At 44.8% G+C, this 18,329-nt stretch overlaps 1 protein-coding gene across 1 annotated transcript; it reads right to left on the reverse strand.

The window, feature by feature from the left end:
* Nucleotides 1-15,056: 15,056 nt before the first annotated feature.
* On the reverse strand, nucleotides 15,057-17,189 carry GSX1 (GS homeobox 1). The gene is made up of 2 exons (XM_035116296.2): nucleotides 16,487-17,189; nucleotides 15,057-15,421 (listed from the first exon to the last, which is right to left on the reverse strand). Exons 1-2 carry the CDS (start codon nucleotides 17,187-17,189, stop codon nucleotides 15,057-15,059), a joined length of 1,068 nt encoding a protein of 355 aa, XP_034972187.2.
* Nucleotides 17,190-18,329: the final 1,140 nt, after the last annotated feature.

Genomic DNA, 18,329 nt, shown 5'->3' on the forward strand with positions numbered 1-18,329 from the left:
ATCCTCTTGGTTCTTTAAGAAGTCTGTAGCCATCGGGGTGTCGACGGGTTTTGCATCCTGCAATTGCATACTCTCCAACAGTTCAATTATCTTTTGCTTCTGATTAAGTAGAAATGAACCATCCTGTTCTCTTTCCACTTGAATCCCGAGGTAATACTCAACTGGTCCTAATTCCTTCACTTGCACTTCCTTGTTGAGGTGCTGGACTACATTTTTATAATCCCTGTCATTTGACGTTGCGATTAAAAGGTCGTCAACGAAGGCAAGAATATAAGAAAATTGTCCATTACTCTGCTTAGTGTACAAACACTTGTCAGCTTCACCTTGCTTGTACCCAAGTTTCACCAGCATTCCATGCAATTTCAAGTTCCAGGCTCTGGCTGCTTGTTTTAAACCATACAGTCCCTTTTGAAGCTTGCAAACCAAATGTGCCTCATTTGGCTTTATAAAACCTTTAGGCTGCTTCATGTAAATTTCTTCAGAAATTTCCCCATGCAAAAACGCAGTAGCTATATCGATGTGTTTCACCTCCATCCTTTTAGATGCTGCAATGCTTAAAAGTAATCTTACGCTACTGTATCTCACTGTCGGTGCAAAGACTTGGTCATAGTCGTGGCCATATTGCTGTGAAAAACCTTGTGCCACTAGTCTTGCTTTGTAACGTTGCACCTCCCCTTCTGAACCCCTTTTAACCTTGAACACCCATTTGCTCCCAATTGCTTTCTTACCAGCAGGTAATTCTGTGAGTGTCCAGGTCTTGTTCTTGTGCAGTGCGTCAATCTCCTCCTGCGCGGCTTTCCTCCAGAGACTGGCTTCGGTGGCTGGCATCTGCTCTACCTCTTCCCAAGTGGAAGGTTCTGGTGGAGACGCCGACCCTGCAAAGTAGGACAGTCGTAGTGGCGGAACGCCCTTGTTGGTTCTGGATGAGCATCTGACCTCTGGTTGTGCAACCGCATCAGCATCCTCATCCTCCTCCAACGCTGGCATGTCCACGTACAGCTCCTCCTCTTCGTCTCTGGTGCCGCCAGGGGTCTGGACCTCTGCGTCTTCTGGGGTGTCGCCTGTAGGGGGTGTTGTGACACTAGAAGGTATATTAGTTCCTTGTGCTAAAGGAAAACTTATAAACTCTTCATCTGGTGACTCTCTAGAACAGTCAATAACTGTGTTCTTTGTATCAAACTTTCCTTGTTCATCAAAATGAACCACATGGTATGGGTCTACTCTGCCACTCTTTGGATCTAGAACTCTATATCCCTTTCCTCCAGGAGCATATCCAACCAGGATACCTGCTTTTGCTCTGGAGTCAAGCTTGTGTCTGCGCTCTTTGGGCACGTGGTAATAACAGACACTTCCAAACACACGTATGTGCTGCAGACTTGGGACTCTCCCGTGCCAAAGTTCAAATGGTGTGCGTTCTGCACCCTTTGTAGGCAATCTGTTTTGCAAATAAATTGCCGTATTCGCCGCTTCAGCCCATAGCTTCTGTGACAAGTTGGCCTCTTTTAACATGCACCTTGTCATCTCCATAATAGACCTAAACTTTCTCTCAGCAATGGAGTTCTGTTGAGGCGTGTAAGCAACTGTAGTTACATGTGCTATGCCTTCTTGTGCCATGATGGCCTTCATCTGCCGTGAGCAAAACTCTCCACCATTATCCGAAATTAAGGTGGAAGGAGCTCTCTGGAATTTGTTCTTCACCATGTTTAAGTACAGTTTGAACAATTCCGGTGTCTGACTCTTTTCTTCTAGAAAATATCCAACACAATATCTTGAGAAGTCATCTATAAATATCAGAATGTACTTATTGTTTCCTAGGGAAGGTACATTCAGTGGACCACATAGGTCAGTATGAACAGTGTCCATGACTTTTGTGCTTCTCTTCTCTGTACAACGTGGGAAGGAAGGCTTGACTGCCTTTTCAGTTATGCAAGTTGTACAGTTTGGCATTGGTGTACTGCAATTCTTTACCTGTAGACCTTTTACCAGATTTTCCTTCTGCATTTTCAGGATAAGGTTGGTATCCCTGTGTCCAAGCCTTTTGTGCCAGAGTTCCAGATCTGGTTGATCCTTTCTGCTGGGTTGTGCAACCCTTGCAGACTCATTCTCTGAAATATCAATCTCATACACATCATTGATTAGTTTGGCTTGAATAAACACTTCACCATCTTTTATCACATTGCATTGTCCATTTTTAAATATAATTTCAAAACCTTTCTTGTCCAAGCTAGACACACTTATTAGATTACAGTTCAGCTTTGGTGCATACTTAACATTACTCACTGTAGTATCAAAAGACTCATTGTTCACTTTGAAATTCAAGTTCAAAGATCCTGCACCTATTGACTTTATAACATTTCCATCAGCAATTTCAATCTCAGACTGTTTATTATTGTCTATTTCATTGAAATATTCCCTTTTATAACAGAAATGGCTGCTTGCTGCACTGTCTAGAAGCCACTTATTGCGCTTTCCTTCACAGCTCTGGAAAGCTACATTTCTTTCTTGCAATATCATTGCACGCCCACGACCCCCCTTCTTTTCGCCTTTTGGTGGAAAGGGGCGGGATTCATTCTTTGCAGATGCTCCATACTTGCGCTCAATATCCTTTAAGATTTGCGCTGCATCATCTCTGCTATTAATTGACGTCAGATGCTTATTGCGAAGTCCACTCAAAATTATGTGTCTGGCCTCGCTGTTCATGCGTTTCCAAGTTGCTATCTTTGCTAAATCCTCTTCTGTTTCGCCAGTAGGCATAGGATTTTCAATGGCATCCAAAACATTCCTTGCATCTAAAAATGCTATCAGGCGTTGTTTCCAAAATACGTAATTGTGGTCATCTAAAGCCATTAATCCTAGGTTAACTCCACTATCAAAATCTGCAAAAGCCATCTTGGAATCTGAAACTTCTAAAAATTTCTCAAAATTCAAAAATTTGCCAAAAATTCCAAAATCAAAATCTCTAAAAATATCTCAAAATGCAAAATAATCTTCACTGCCTCTGAGTTCTCAGTGCTGTAAACTCTGAGGGAGGGGAGGGGTAGCTAATCCCCTAGGCACACTGGAGAACAATAGACCATGTGCTCACCAGGAAGTTCTAACTGAAAAAATCCTACTCAGTTCAAAATCACAATCCAAAGCAATCCTTCAAAAATACACAAAAATACGCAGTCCTGGGCCCATAACCCTTTATGGGAATGTTAGGGATGTGGATTAGGATATATTATTAGATAGATCCTATCCAAGCTTGTGTTAGCAAGCTTCCAATATTAGCAGAGTGACATTCCCCTTTTGTGCGCAGCAAAGCATGTGCGTTAGATTCGCTAGAATCTCTATAACAATATTACACTTTATAGTTCAATATTACACTTCCTGGCAAAGGTCCCCTTTGTCCCTCTTAAAAGAATACACAACACAGTGTTTATAAAATAAGATAGAGTTTACTTACAGTTTCATCCTGAGTTACAGCATAATCTCAGAAAGGCAGGCTTGCTTAGAAAAGTTACAAGTATATATACATCTAGAGACTACTTAGTAAAGTAAGACTCCATTTGGTCTCACTCTTGGCTGCAGGCCTAGAGTGAGAACCATGCTAACTAGAGATTCTCTGAAGATGTGTCCTCATCGAGGGAGGAAGTAGCTAAGAGAGAGAGTGATTGCAGGCTAGGGCTTTTGTCTAATCCAACTCATTTGCATGTCTGAGGGAACAGGAACTGACCTGTAGTCAGGTGTCCCTCCAGGTGAGTTCCTGTTAGTGGACACTCTAGGAACTGTTGTGACTTGTCCGCCCCAGTGTTCCATCCCACAGTACTGAGTATTTAAAATATTGTTCTCAGGTAAGAATTATTGAATTATATTAAAGTAGTACAGCATATGACTACCTCAGCATCTTTTGCTTCTAAGCCTGCATATACTGACCTATAAAATCTCTGAAAATTAGCAGGTTTTTCTCAAAATCAGCCCAAATTTGACTTCCTGTTTCCGGCAGTGGGAAATGGCTGACTCCCATACGATCGGCCCCCAGTTGTGCCAGTAATTCAGGGCTGATATGGGGGTAATTAGCCTGGCAGATTCCCCAGGATGGGGAAGGACTGTCTTGAAGACCTGCAGATTGTCCGAGATTGCCAGCTTGCATTGTGCAAGTGGCAGGACACTAGGTCACAGAGCATGGTATGGCTGGCACTCTCCAAAAGCGACTTCCATAGCCGGGAATATCTGCTTTGATAAAATAATTAGATTTGGACAATAAGCAGACATAGTCTGGACTGAAGAAGATTGAGAAAAAACCTGCAGAATTGTACAGTCCCTGGCGTTTAAGCTCGGACTTCAAAGAGATTCCCAGTCATGGAGTTTGGATTACAGAGGATGGTATGTTTTTTCTTCTTCTCAACACTTACAATTGGTTTTCTACACCAAGCCTCATTAAGAAACCTAATTTTTTTCGAGGAGTACAGATGGACTTCTATTTATAATTAGACACTTAACTGCGCAACTTTGTTTGGTTTGAAAGACTTGATAAAGAAAAGAAGAATTAAGATGACACCTGTGATGCAGCAAAAATAGAAAAATGAAAGTTTCTCCCTGTTTTGAGGGAAGTGGGAGATGCTTGTTGGCTGACTTTACAGTGATTGGAGACAATAATTTGAGATAAAATACAAAGCATTTGTTTGCAGAACTTTCATTAAGTGCGAGAAAGAAAGCTAAATGGATGTCTAGTAGCCCCCCTCCTAGGGCCTGGGAGGGGGGATTGTGTGGTCTCCGAAAGCCGATTGATCATCAAATGATTTACACCTGTGGAGTACAGTTCATTTACATTGCAATATGCAAACATATGCCTAACATCAAAGACAGATTTGGACAACAGCCCGGATGGGAATAATTTAACAACTTAATGATATGGGAGTTGCTGTGTCATGAAACTTCAAAAGAAGATTTGGATAACAGCTCGGATCAGAGAGATTGGAATGAGGAAGGAGAAGCTGCACTGCTAAACAAGTTGAAAAAAATATACATTTTTAATAAAACTGTACTTGATGGACATATTATTTTGGACATGATTGAGAATCACAGAGCCAGGGATGGAGAACTTTAAAGCGATAAGATCAGAATGTGGAAAACAGGAAAACAACAAAGAGCAGGAATGGGACATTGGAAATATGCTTCAGAGGTCCAGCGTATGGGGAGTCCAGAAAAAATTAATAATTAACAATTTGGATTACACTTTGTTTTTTTAAGTTTATTGTTTTTAATTGGAATATTGTATTTGGAATCTTATAATTGGCTGTTTGTATTGGAAAACTAATAAAAATGATTTTTTATTTTAAAAAATCAGTCCAAATTTTATAACCAGAAAATCAGAATTTTAAAAATCCTCATTTTTAAAAAATATGTTAAAGAATTTTATACAGAAAATTTGAGGATGAATTTGCATGCATCTAGAGTTGCCATGACAACCCACTTGTTTACTTTTCCAAGGTACAGTCTAAACAGCGTTGGCAGCCTCATTTTACACAGTGATTTTCTACTGCTTTTTCTACTGTACTGTCTAAAGTCTGCACACAAACAGACTTCAGAAGAAAGAGTTTGTTCTCCTCTGTACAAAATGCAGCCCTAATACTTTCATTATAAACTTATATACGATCATTTTTACAGGAAAACCAAATAAAGCGTTAAAAACAAGCAGCCACCATCCTGGCAAAGAACATACCCACTAACTTTGTCCACACTGGAGCAAAATGTGGCTTTGCACCAGCCTGTCTTTCCATTCATGTCAGGGTACCCACATGACATCCTCCTCACCTCAGTGTTGTCCCAGACACCATCTCCACCCTACACTAAATGCATTATTTTTTAATCCTTGGAAAATCTGGAAAGTCCAAGACTGTAACAACAACCCACATTTTGTAGACAAGTCCTATGTGTTCAGTTTTAACATGGCCATTGAAAAAAATTCTGCTCTCTGATGGCTGCTGCACAAATTTACATTTCAATGCCTACACATTAAGTTGCTTGATTTGATTTATTATATTTCCATTCCGCTTTTCATTCAAGTGAATCACAAAGCGGCTCACAAACAATAAATAACAATAACATAAAGGAACATCGCAAACACAGCACAAATCATATAGAACAATTAACAAATTATCTGTAAAACCTTTATAATCCATAAAGCACCACCCAGAAAAACAACTAAGAAGTAAGCTAAAAGCACAAATGAAACAAGTCATATTATAAGATTCACAAAGTACTATAGCATTCATGATCTGTAAAACAACACCAACAATATTAACAAAATAGCAGCCAAAAAATAGACTAAGCACTGTTAAGTTCATACACCCACTCTCCACCCCACCCATGATTTTCATTCTATGCAGTCCATTAAAATACAAATGCACATAATGGCAGTGGCAACAGCTTCCTTCTGTTCTTTGGGCTTAGGCGGGGCAGCACAGGTAAAACCAACCACCCCATGAAGACAAAGTGTCTCACCTCTCACAGCTCTTTCTCTCGAAACAGCTGTGGGATGTAAACTCACTGAAGCAGTCGAATACAACATTTCCTGTTTGCCCAGAGTGGACACACAAGGGAATGTTGCTCCAGCCAGGAGGACTTCCTGTCACACCCATAGCTGCCAAGTTTTCCCTTTTCTCGCGAGGAAGCCTATTCAGCATAAGGGAAAATCCCTTTAAAAAAAGGATAACTTGGCAGCTATGCACACCTGGTCTGGAGCATCCTCCCCCAGTGTGTGGCCAGGTAGATGGGAGTGACCCTAGCAGACCCTATAAAAGGGCTACCCACGCAGCCATCTTTCCTTTTTTCGCCTTATTCCATCTTGCCTTTTGCTGTCTGCTGGCTCTCAGCCAGCAGCACATGGGCCCATCCCTCACAGAGGATGAACCCACACGTTTCTCTGTAACTGTAACTACAAGCTAAAGCCTGCCTGCAGGACCATATGGTGAACTGAATGTAAGTAAACTTTATCATTACCTTTAAAAGAAGACTGAGTGTCATTATAGTTTTTAAGAGGGAACTAAAGGGTATTTGAGACGCGGGTGGCGCCGTGGGTTAAACCACAGAGCCTAGGGCATGCCGATCAGAAGGTCGGCGGTTCAAATCCCCACGACGGGGTGAGCTCCCGTTGCTCAGTCCCAGCTCCTGCCAACCTAGCAGTTCGAAAGCACGTCAACGTGCAAGTAGATAAATAGGTACCGCTCCAAGCGGGAAGGTAAACGACATTTGCGTGCACTGCTCTGGTTCGCCAGAAGCGGCTTTGTCATGCTGGCCACATGACCTGGAAGCTGTACGCCAGCTCCCTCGGCCAATAACGCGAGATGAGCTCCGCAACCCCAGAGTCAGTCACGACTGGACCTAATGGTCAGGGGTCCCTTTATCTTTTTTAAGGGTATTTACCAGGAACAATCCAATCTGGACTAGACTGGGTTGCTTAACTCAAATAGTTCTAATGAATCCATCCTGCAACGTACAAGGGAATGTGCTCTGCTACTAGCTCACTAGTGTGAGTGAAGAAGTATAACATTTAATAAATATATCCTCTCCTACTATCCACAACATTCCCACAACAGCTCCCTTACAAAGGCTTCTAGGGCTGGGGAGTGGGGCAAGGCAGGTGGGAAAAGCCATTGCCTGATGGCCAGCACCAAGTATCTCTCCCCTCAGTGTTCTGACACAGGTTGGGCCACACAGGACAGTCTTGTGCATGGGTATCCTTGGCTACTTTAAGAGCCATGTCTCATACAGGTACCGGTATATGCCAGCTCTGCTCACAGTTCCTAGCATTATAGCAGGGCTGGGAATTAACCTGGGGCCCTCCAGCTGTTGTTGAACTCCAACGTCCTTCAGTCCCAGCCAGCATATCCAATGGTGGGGAATGGTGGAAGTTGGAGTCCAACCAGGGACAGATTAAAGCAACTGGAGGCCCTGGGCTAGGAGAACTTGGGAGGTCCAAACTAACAGCATCCAGTAAAGTTCCCATTGTTTGGTGAACTAAATGTTTCATCATCTCCCCTAAATGCTGAGCCACATTCTTATGGGAATGTTAGGGATGTGGATTAGGATATATTATTAGATACGGTAGATCCTATCCAAGTTTGTGTTATCAAGCTTCCAATATCAGCAGAGTGACATTCCCCTTTTGTGCGCAGCAAAGGTGTGCGTTTAGGTTTGTTAAAACCTATACAACAATATTATACTTCCTGGCAAATCCCCTTTCTCCCTCTTAAAAGACATACACGACACAATAGTCTTAAAATAAGATAGAGTTTACTCACATGACATCCTGAGTTAACAGCGTAATCTCAGAAAGGCAGGCTTACGTAGAAAAGTTACAAATATATAAATCTGGAGTCTACTTAGTAGAGTAAGGCTCCATCTGGTCTCTCTCTTGGAAGCAGGCCGAGAGAGAGAACCATCCTAACTGTAGATTCTCTGGAGGTGTGTTCCCATTGAAGAAGAGATGGCTAAGAGAGAGAATGGCTGCTGGCTAGGCAGGGCTGGCTCTAGGTATAGTCCCGGTGGTGCAGGGCCGGCAGGTGGGGCGCTGCGTGGCAAAGCCGCGCGGAAGCCGTGCTGCGCGCTGTGAGGGCGGGGGCGCCGGAGCGATCTCTGCGCCTCAGCGCCAGGGCTCCCGACCTGCTCAAGATTGCCCTGTGGCTAGGGGTTTTATCTGCCAGCTAATCCATCTCATCTGCATGTCTCGAGGAACAGGAAACTGACCTGGTCAGGTGTTCCTCCAGGTGTTCTTCCAAGTGGACACTCTAGGAACTGTTGTGACTTGTCTGCTCCCAGTATTCCATCCCACAATTCTGCCAAAGGGAAATCACAGCAAAAACTCACTGAGGTGTGTGTCTCCAATAATCCTGCTCTGCTTTAATTTGCTCTGTGAGTTTTGATGTGAGCATCTGGCCACACTTTTTTGTTAAGTATGGTAGCATAGGGTTCATATGATTTAAAGAGTTCCCATGGGTTAGAACAAGATAAGCATGGTGCCAATCAGCAAGTCCAGTAGAGGCTAAAGCTGTAGTTGAGGCAGTTTGGTTAGAGAAAAGTTTGCACACAAAACAGTAGACTTCTCCTTTTTGTGGGAGGATACACTAGTCGTTCTCGAGGGCAGATTTCCAAATTTACTTTGGTGGAATAGAATAAATTATTTGAGCAGAACCAGGTCTGGTTTTTGTATGTCTGCTTCAAAGTGATAAAGGGTCCATCCCAGTGCTGACATTCCAATGCACCTTTCTCAATCCAGAAAGATATTTCCTTGTCATTCAATGTGGTCCATAAACCTACACCATTATGTATCTGGAATCACTAGCAGCATGCATGAACAGTTGGCATTTTTGTGTCTGCAATGCTAGAGTTTTCACTGAGATCATTTGCTTTGCTTTCCAATTATTTAAGACAGTAATGAGTTTGCCACTGCTTCTTTTGGTGTAACTATCTCGTGGCTTGTTCCTTCAGTGTCTTGTGTTAATTCTTTTTAATATATATAAAAATATTATTAATTTTCTGTTTTACATTTTAGAATATTCACTTAAACAACCTTAAGATATCAATGACTTTCCTTCCTCTCTTTTCATGGTTCATATTGCACAACATAAATCCCTGCATATTTTATATAAACTAAACCAATCAGTATTCCATTATAGCACCCACCAAAACTTATTTACACTGTTGAATTTATCTTAATGCTCCCCACGTTTTCATATATACACAATTTCCCTCCATATATTCAATAAACATTTTCCAATTTTCTTTAAACTATGCTCTTCTTGTTCTATGTGTTAGGTCTGCAAGCTGCGCATATTCCATCAGTTTAAAGTTGCCGTTCTTCTTTAGTTGGGACTTTACTTGTTTTCCATTTTTGGGCTAACAAAACACGAGCTGCAGTAGTGGCATACATAAATAACCTTTTCTGACACCTGGGAATTTCCATCTGCGTTATCCCCAACAAAAAGGACTCTAGTTTTTTTTTTAGTTTTTTTTTGAAAAGTACTTTTAAACGTTTTTTTCAGTTCATTATAAATTATTTCCCAATACTCTTTTACCCTTTTACAGGTCCACCACTTCTGCCTTGTGTTAATTCTTTGACTGTAGGTCCTGTCACTTTATTGTGACTTTCTCCATAAGTTTCTGCACTTGTAGTGTTAGTTACTGACAACAATTCTCCTTGAAGTTCTTGGGAGGCTGCGTTCTCTATATAAACTGGTTGTCCTTCAGTCTGCTCAGTGAAGTCTACTTGATTATCTGTAAACAGAAATGTTCTGTATCTGAGGGATTATGTAGGACAGTTTCTGTTTGCTGTACAAAGCCATATGACATGACTGGCTTTAGACATTTGAGTGTTTGCTTCTGCTCTTTTTGTCGCTTTCGTTTACTAGCACCACTTTCATATCACTAACTCATTATTTTCACAAAAAGTCAAAATTAGAATTTTTTGTGATTCACTGCAATGTAGAAGAATCCTCGCATGTTCTCAGAATGCATGCTATAATGATAGACAGTGATCTGAATACTTACATTGCTTCATAGCTGACTTCACCATTTGCATAGCTGCAAACTTCTCCCTTTTTTAAAGGGAAATTCCCTTATGCTGAATAGGCTTCCTCGTGAGAAAAGGGAAAACTTGGCAGCTATGCATTTGATTTTGAATAGCTTTAAAGCCTCCATGAGCTTTACTAAACAGTAAGTACTCACTTGTGTAACTATTATACAGTCATAGGCTCATATGTCACATGTTTAATGTTACAAAGCAACTGGACCTTGTTAGTAAAATCTGCCTGTTTTTTTTTTAATTGGTAAGAAGCTAATGCCCTCCCTACATTATGAGGCCCACTCAGACTGTATGTAAATCTGGCACCGAGTCTAATACTATCTGGAGAAGCACAAGTTTCACATCCCTGAATTGTAGAGTCCCATCCAGCAATCAAAACTGCACTCCCATCATCTCAGGCTGTTGAGCAGCAACTTACCCTATTTAATCTGTCTTAAAAAGGAACGCTATATTTGTATCCTGCCTTTCTGTCCCACAGAACGGGACACCCAAGGCAGCAAATGAAGTGATCAACAACAACAACAACAACAACAACAACAACAACAACAACAACAAACCTTAAGTACAAATAATAACACCTATCATTTGTGAAGGGGTGGAAGACAAGAGGAGAAACAGGAGAGGGTTTTCATTGGGTTAAAAGAGATAGAGTAAGGGACTGCTAGATTCCTAGAATCTAGGGGGAGGGCAGCCCCCGCAAATATTTTTTGGGGGGGGCAAGGGGACCTCAGCTATGGCCTGGGGAGTGCACAGATGGTGGACACAGATATATTCTGCTCTGACACATTTTACCCCCAATAAAAAAACAACTCTTGGGAGCACAGAACTGTGTTGGCCTTCCTACTCTGGAATAGGTAATAGGATGCCTCTTAAATGGCCTGTTCCAGATTCTCTCCCATGATCCCAATGTTCTTCTGCCATCCCAATCCAGAAGAGCCTTTCTTTACATGACACAGTGGAAATGTAGTTGTGTGTTAGCACTGATAGAGGCTCCTCTGCCAAAGCTTGGATTGAGGCTTGGACCCTGAAATGATTTGCTTCTGGGTGTTCTGCACCCCATTACAAACCATTATTGAATCCATCCTCCAGTTTCCACTTTTATCCACGTTTTTATTTAAAATAATTACCATTCATACCAACTGAACTTACTTCCAAGTATGAAAACTTACTGTTGCTGCCTGAGGACCAATTTAGTTTGTTTATTATTTATTTATTTATTTGTTTGTTTGTTTGTTTGTTTATTTTAAGGGTTTTGGTTCTGTGCCCTTAACAGCCATATAAGAAGTCAACATTCAACAAGTGCTGCTTTTACTGACATGGGTGAATCAGAACGGAACATCCTCTAACTTCTGCCTGCCTATGAGCACATACCTTCTGCCCATAGAACGACAGCAACCATCCCTTCAGGGGAAGAAACATCCTTTTAAATCCGAGTTATCTCCCTTACATTACACTACTTTTGGGGTTTGGAATGGTTCTGCCCGTGTCTGTATCTGCAATGCAGCCCTAATTCATTAAGCCAAAATTCCTGTAACTTAATCTGATGATCGCCAATCGGAATTCCCCCCTCTCTTTAAATTAAAGACTACCTGACATGACACACATACCACAAATCTTTGTGACATGCCCCGTCATGTTTCAGAAGCAAGTCCCCTAGAACTCAGTGGGGTTTACCTCTGGGTAGGCACGCCAATGAGGGCCCTCGTCTAGTGCGCTTTGCCGCGAGACTAGGGTTGCCATTCTGTGCGCGCTTATTTGGAAGCGAGGGGATTGAATGCCGTTGAATCTAGTGTGATTTCCCTCTGAGTAAAGCTTCACAGGCTTGGGTTATTTATTCCCAGAACTTTAAGGAAGCTTTTTTGTTGTTCTTCTAAAAAACAAGGTGCAAAACAGCAACCTGGGATAGGTTTGTAAAGCATGGCGTTTGTACGCAGCGATCAAAATAGATCAGACGCTTTTCTGCAGTTCCCAAAATGTTACGCTGAATCCCTGAGATCAGGGATGAAGATAGCTAGAACGTTTTGCCCGGAATTTCATGATGTTTCGCGGGTATATTTTTTATTATCAGTCTCTCTGTCCATGGTTTCTAGTCAACCTAAGCAGAGAAAAACAGTTTATCCATCCAGCCCAACTAAGGATAATACTTCATGCCTCCGATGAAGCGAGTTTTGGCACACAAAAGATGATGCCACAATAAATGTGTTGGCCCTTATGGCTGCTGCATTACTCTGCCTTGTTTTGTTCCCACAGACTTACAAAACTACACATCTCTGTGGGGTGGAGTCGGGGGAGATGGGGTGTTTAAGGAGCAGGCAAAAGGCTGGCGCGTAACGGGAGAAATGCGCAAAAGCCTCGGCAGGCGCGTTGGAGACTGCGGACTCTGGGGAGAAATCCATTCTGCTCCACTGGGGCGCAGTGAAAAAGTGCAAAGCGCTCTGAAGTTTAAGGAGAACTGGGAAGCTCGTTCTGAGCACATTTAGGTGAAAGGAAACCCTGTGGTTAATTTGAATGCCAAACTTATTTTCACATTTTAACGACACCGATAAGTGGCGACGGGGGGGGGGGGTAGTTGTGGAACACCGCAAATGCTGAACAAATTGACCGGACATAGTTTTAAATCCCACAAAGGCTCCAGCTAATTATTTAATTCTAATAAATATAATAAGCCGTATTTCAAATTGGGGAGTCTGTCCTCTTTGCATAGCTGCCAAGTTTTCCCTTTTCTCGCGAGGAAGACTATTCAGCATAAGGGAAAATCCCTTAAAAAAAGGGATAACTTGGCAGCTATGCCTCTTTGTGTCTTTGCAAACCGAACACATTTGAGATGAGAAGGATAAGAACTCTGTTGTGGACTCTTTAGAGAATGCTTCTTTTCGAAAGAGAGGACTGAGCTTTTAAGGTTGCATTTTTAACACGTTTCCTTCAAATTACATTTTAGCCCCGATTGCTTAAAGACAGATAACTCTATCGAGCTAGGAATTCAAAAGGAGATTATTATTTTCATCTCATCCTCTGTTATAATTTAGTAAACATTATGAGTCCTGCTATTGGAGTTTAGGGGGAATAAGAGAAAGCAGGAATGATTTCTTTTTAAATAGCTTTTGATAGGAGTGCATTTTATTTGCCTCTGTACTTTATTCAGAGGAAAGCAGAAAAGGCAAACGTCGATTAATTGGAGATTTATGTCAAAGTATATACTGTGTGCATGTTTATATACTGATATATATTAAACGCTAAAGATTCGTATATGTTGGAAGCCTAATATTTGCCAGACCCATGCATCCGTCTTAGCGACGAAAGGATCACCAAGGCATGCGCCGTTTAAAGAGACTGGGCGCGATCCGCTCCAAACGAAGCGTTATTTAACCTCCAACGGATTTCAACAGAATTATATTTCCCACTTGGGACTTCAGAAGACTTCCTTTCGGCATCGAATTCCGAACCACTAGCACCACCCAGCCCAAACTAAGCAAGGCAGGCTACATCTCTTGGGCTTCCGCGGCAGGAGTCCAGTAAGTGCTTAATTTCCACCCCATTGAAATCGATGGGGCTTTTAAAAAGTGCTTCACTTTGCCAGCAAGGCGCCAATGCCCAGTAGATTCCTCAAATCCTGAGGGGTGTGTGTGATTTATCCTCCGCCTTCTGCAAAGGTGAGGGTGGGGGGAAGTAAGTGATTATTATTTTTTAATGAAAAAACCTTTATTGTGCGCTCCTAGGTGTATGTACATAAATAAATAAATAAATATCCCTCAGTTATTACAGAAAATGGTACAATCACATCACTATAGATCTGAAGCATCATCATATCATCATCATCATACAGACTTTTTTCCCTTCAAGGGAGAAGAAGAACAAAAGATTTTTTTTAAAAAAAGAAAAAGAAATAAACAACCAAAGTATCCCAGTGACTGGCAACGCTCCATTTCCCGCTTAAGCCCCTGTCTCTCAAGACCACGGAAAGCCCCCTGTAGATCGGAAGATCTACCTTTTGCCAGGTTCAGGGGAGCAAGAGAGAGAGAGTTCGCTTAAAGGTTAGGATCCAGCCGCAAAGCAGAGGGATCCTCAGACCTTGACAGAGATGCAGCAGATTTCTCTTCCCGAACTCCCACCCCGCTTTTTGTATTTGTTTTTTTGAGGGAGAGAGAGAGAAATATCGGAATTGGCAATCTCCATTCGCTAGGTTCAGTTAATATCGTCCCACTTCACAACAGAGTGGAGACCTAATCACAGAACGCTAGAATTGGAAGGGACCCAAGAGTCACCTAGTCCAAACCCAAAGAGCAAATCCGGGTGGGGAATATATTATATCCCTCCTCCTCAACAACTCTGGAGCGTTAAAAAAACAACAACACCCCACACTTATTTACAGAGTCTGTCTAGCCAACCCGGTCTTCAACAAGGCCAGCCAAGGCTCTCTCTCGTCAATTTCATCGCTATACATCGGGGGGAGAGAGACCGGCGCTGCGGTTTGGCCTAGGGTGCACTGGCCCTCTCAGGGCGTCAGGGCGAGGTCTTTCTCGTCTTTGCCCGAAGAAGAGGGCGAGATAGGCAAGTCCTCGTCGTCTTCGGAGCACTTGGCCGCGGCGGAGAGGGAAGCGCACTTGCAGCTGTGCAGCGCCAAGCCGCCTCCGGAGCGGTGCGAGCCGCTCTTGCCTTCTTTCTTGTGCTTGACTCGTCGGTTCTGGAACCAGATCTTCACCTGCTTCTCGGAGAGGTTCAGGTAGGTGGCGATCTCGATGCGCCTCAGCCGGGACAGGTACATGTTGGAGGCGAACTCGCGCTCCAGCTCCAGCAGCTGCGTGCTGGTGAAGGCGGTGCGCATCCGTTTGCTGCTGGGCAGCTGGCTCGACGTACTGTCTGCAGGAGGGAAGGGAGGTTGGGGAGCGGAAGGAGAAAAGCGCAAAGTCAAGACCAGCTGGGTGCAAACCTCTCTGGGCCGACAAATCCCCAAACCACACAGCCCACAACGACTCCAAAATGTGTAACCAAGGCCCCGCAAACTCAGGTTTAAATGCATTCCGGATGAAATAATCAATTCGTTAAGATTATCTAGGAATCTGGAGCGGGAGAAAATATCTCTCAGCCTATTTGTAATGGAGCGAGGGGAAATGCAAGGTTCTGGACCCTTCCAAAAACCCACCACGCGTTCCATGCGCATTTCCCCTGCTACATAGGCATGCTGCGCTTGGCATCCCATCTGGTAACTTGATCCTAAATGGGAAATGCTGCACTGAAGTCAATGAGGGCTTGCTAGTTTATAGGGCTGCAGGACTTTACGCGCACTTTACTTGCCTGCGGTGGCTCAGAACGCGCTGCTACAGCTCCAGAGCCCCAGGCCTAGGGAAGCCAGACAAGGTGAGATCGGAGGCCGCTGGCGCGCAGCTCTGGGACACCGCGCGCCTCTCGAATAGAGAGCCAGGCACAGGCAAGAGGTCTCTGGCACTGAACAAACCCACGTGGAAGCGATCTCGTCCCATTACAAATGGCAATTTGTTAATGCAATCTATCGGGCTCCAGTGACTTGTTAGGGACTATTAATCTCTCTTGCACACCCAGCGCTGAACTGTGCGCACTCTCAGCTTGCAGGTTGTGTTAAACTTTGGGGTCCCGCGCAAGGAAATTGGGACAGGAGAGAGTGTCTGATCTGTCCCTCCCCGCATTTAATACTCCGATCCTTCGATCGCTTACTCGCGAGTCAGTTCTGTGGATCCTCTTTGCAAATTATAGACGTGAGGGCCTGACGCGCTACTTGGAAACAGTGAGACCAGCTTCCTAGTCCACGTGCGCGTGGATCGCGCTTGGCACCACCCTGGCCAGGCTCTCAGGTGAGGATCAACCCCCCCACCCGTCCGCGCACCCGTGTTTCCCGGGATTGTGCCCCGCACCCTTGCCATCCCAAAGGACGTCCAGACGACGACTCACCGACGGAGATGCAGTGGAAGTGCCGCGGGTCCGGCAGGGAGTAGGCGCTCTGGTAGAGGGTGGGCGCGTGGCCGGCTGCCGCCGAGCCTCCGGGGGCCGGCCTAGCGGCCAGGGGCGACGGGCAGTACTGGGAGGCGAAGGGCGGGAAGGATGCCTTGAGGAGCGGCAGAGCGGGCGGCGGAGGTGGCGGGTGCAGCTGCGAGGCGGCGGTCATGCAAAGCGGGCACACGCAGAGCAGACCGGCCTTCCGCGCCGCCGCCGTGGCTCCTGGCGCGGCGGGGCAGGCACCTCCGGAGGCAGCGGAGAGCCCGTGGAGAGGGTGCGAGGGGTGCACGGCGTAGGGGAAGAGCGGCGGCGGCGGCGGGCTGCCGGGCGAGGTGCCACCCTTCTTGTCGCCGGCGCCTTCGCGCAACACCAGCGCGTCCACCAGGAAGGACCGCGGCATGACTCCGCCCTGTCCAGCCTCGCCTAGGGCGCCTTGGCTCCGCTGCGGCTGTTGCTTTTCAGATGCTGCTGCTGCTGCCCGGCGGCCGACTCTTCGCAGGGCGCTGACCAGCGCCAGTGGTGCTGAAAGGGCCGCGCGGCCCTCTTTAAATAGCCCCTTCGGGGGCCATGTGATGCGGGCTGCGCCGGGAGCGGCCCCGGCCCCCGTCAATAGGCTTTTTGTTGCGCGCCTTGGCACCGCCGCTGCACGCTCCCTCATTATGCCCCTTGTTCGCCAAAGGGACTGCACAATGTCCCCCATTCTTGTCAACCCCACCCACGCTCCTCAGGCCGGCTTCCCTCTAGACCCCCCCTCTCCTCTCCTCGCCTCCCCTCCTCTCCCTCGCCCCGCGGCCAATCCCTTGGCTTCTCCAACAGCCTGCGAGGCCTCTGGTCTTCCCCCTGTTGCGCTCTTCTTTTCCTTTGGCCGGATCAGTCCGTTTCCTACCGGGCGCCTGCTTGTGACTGTAGTCCGCTCCCCACATCCCACCCCGGTCAGCTTTCTTAGGCGGTTCTGGCCTTTTTCCTAGTGCAGGCAACCCTTAGCCCACGAGCTGCAGTACCGGGTTTTTTTGTTTTGTTTTGCTGTCTACGCACCCTTGGCTTTGGAATGAAGCTCGTTCCTGTCACGTTCCAACTTGGAAGTTTTAAAAAATCAACAAGTGTAGAGGAGGGCTTCAACGCCGCGTGCCCCTAGTGTGCATTAGGAAGCAGGAAGCTATAGGATTTGCGCTCAAAAGAGCCTACGGTCCTCACACACACATACACACACACACACACACACACGAGAGTTACTTGCATGTGAGTTTCAGCAGCAACAATTGGTGGAATCTGCGAACTGGTCCTAAACACGATGACTTGGAAAAGTCATTGCGCTTTGAATCATAACTTTGGTTTAACTTTTTTAGGATGGAAAGTGCCATGCTGGGATCCTAAGAATGCTTGTTGGGATTGAGCCCCGTTGATTTCACAATAACGTTTAAGATTTCAGCCTTCTGTGGGAAGAAGAAATGTTGATTTCTCCCTGATTTCGATTTTCAAACAGCATTTACTGAACACATTTACTTTGAAATAAACCCAGTACAAGTGCAATAAACCTTTTTACCTGAATAATTTATTTTTATACTTTTTAATCACCAGGAAGACTCCCCTCCGACGCGTTTATTTGTTTGTGTGTTTTTAGAAAGATTTTTTACACACAAGGTGCACTGCAAGTCAGTAAAATCGGTCCCTTGTGTGTGTGGCGGGGGAGGGAACTGACTCACGTGATGAAAGTGGCCTAGAAGATCAAACCTATCCATTCTTCAGGAAATCAGCCCTGAGTGCTCACTGGAAGGACAGATCGTGAAGCTGAGGCTCC

Source organism: Zootoca vivipara, chromosome 4, assembly GCF_965207765.1.
Source record: "Zootoca vivipara chromosome 4, rZooViv2.hap1.1, whole genome shotgun sequence".
Taxonomy (NCBI): domain Eukaryota; kingdom Metazoa; phylum Chordata; class Lepidosauria; order Squamata; family Lacertidae; genus Zootoca; species Zootoca vivipara.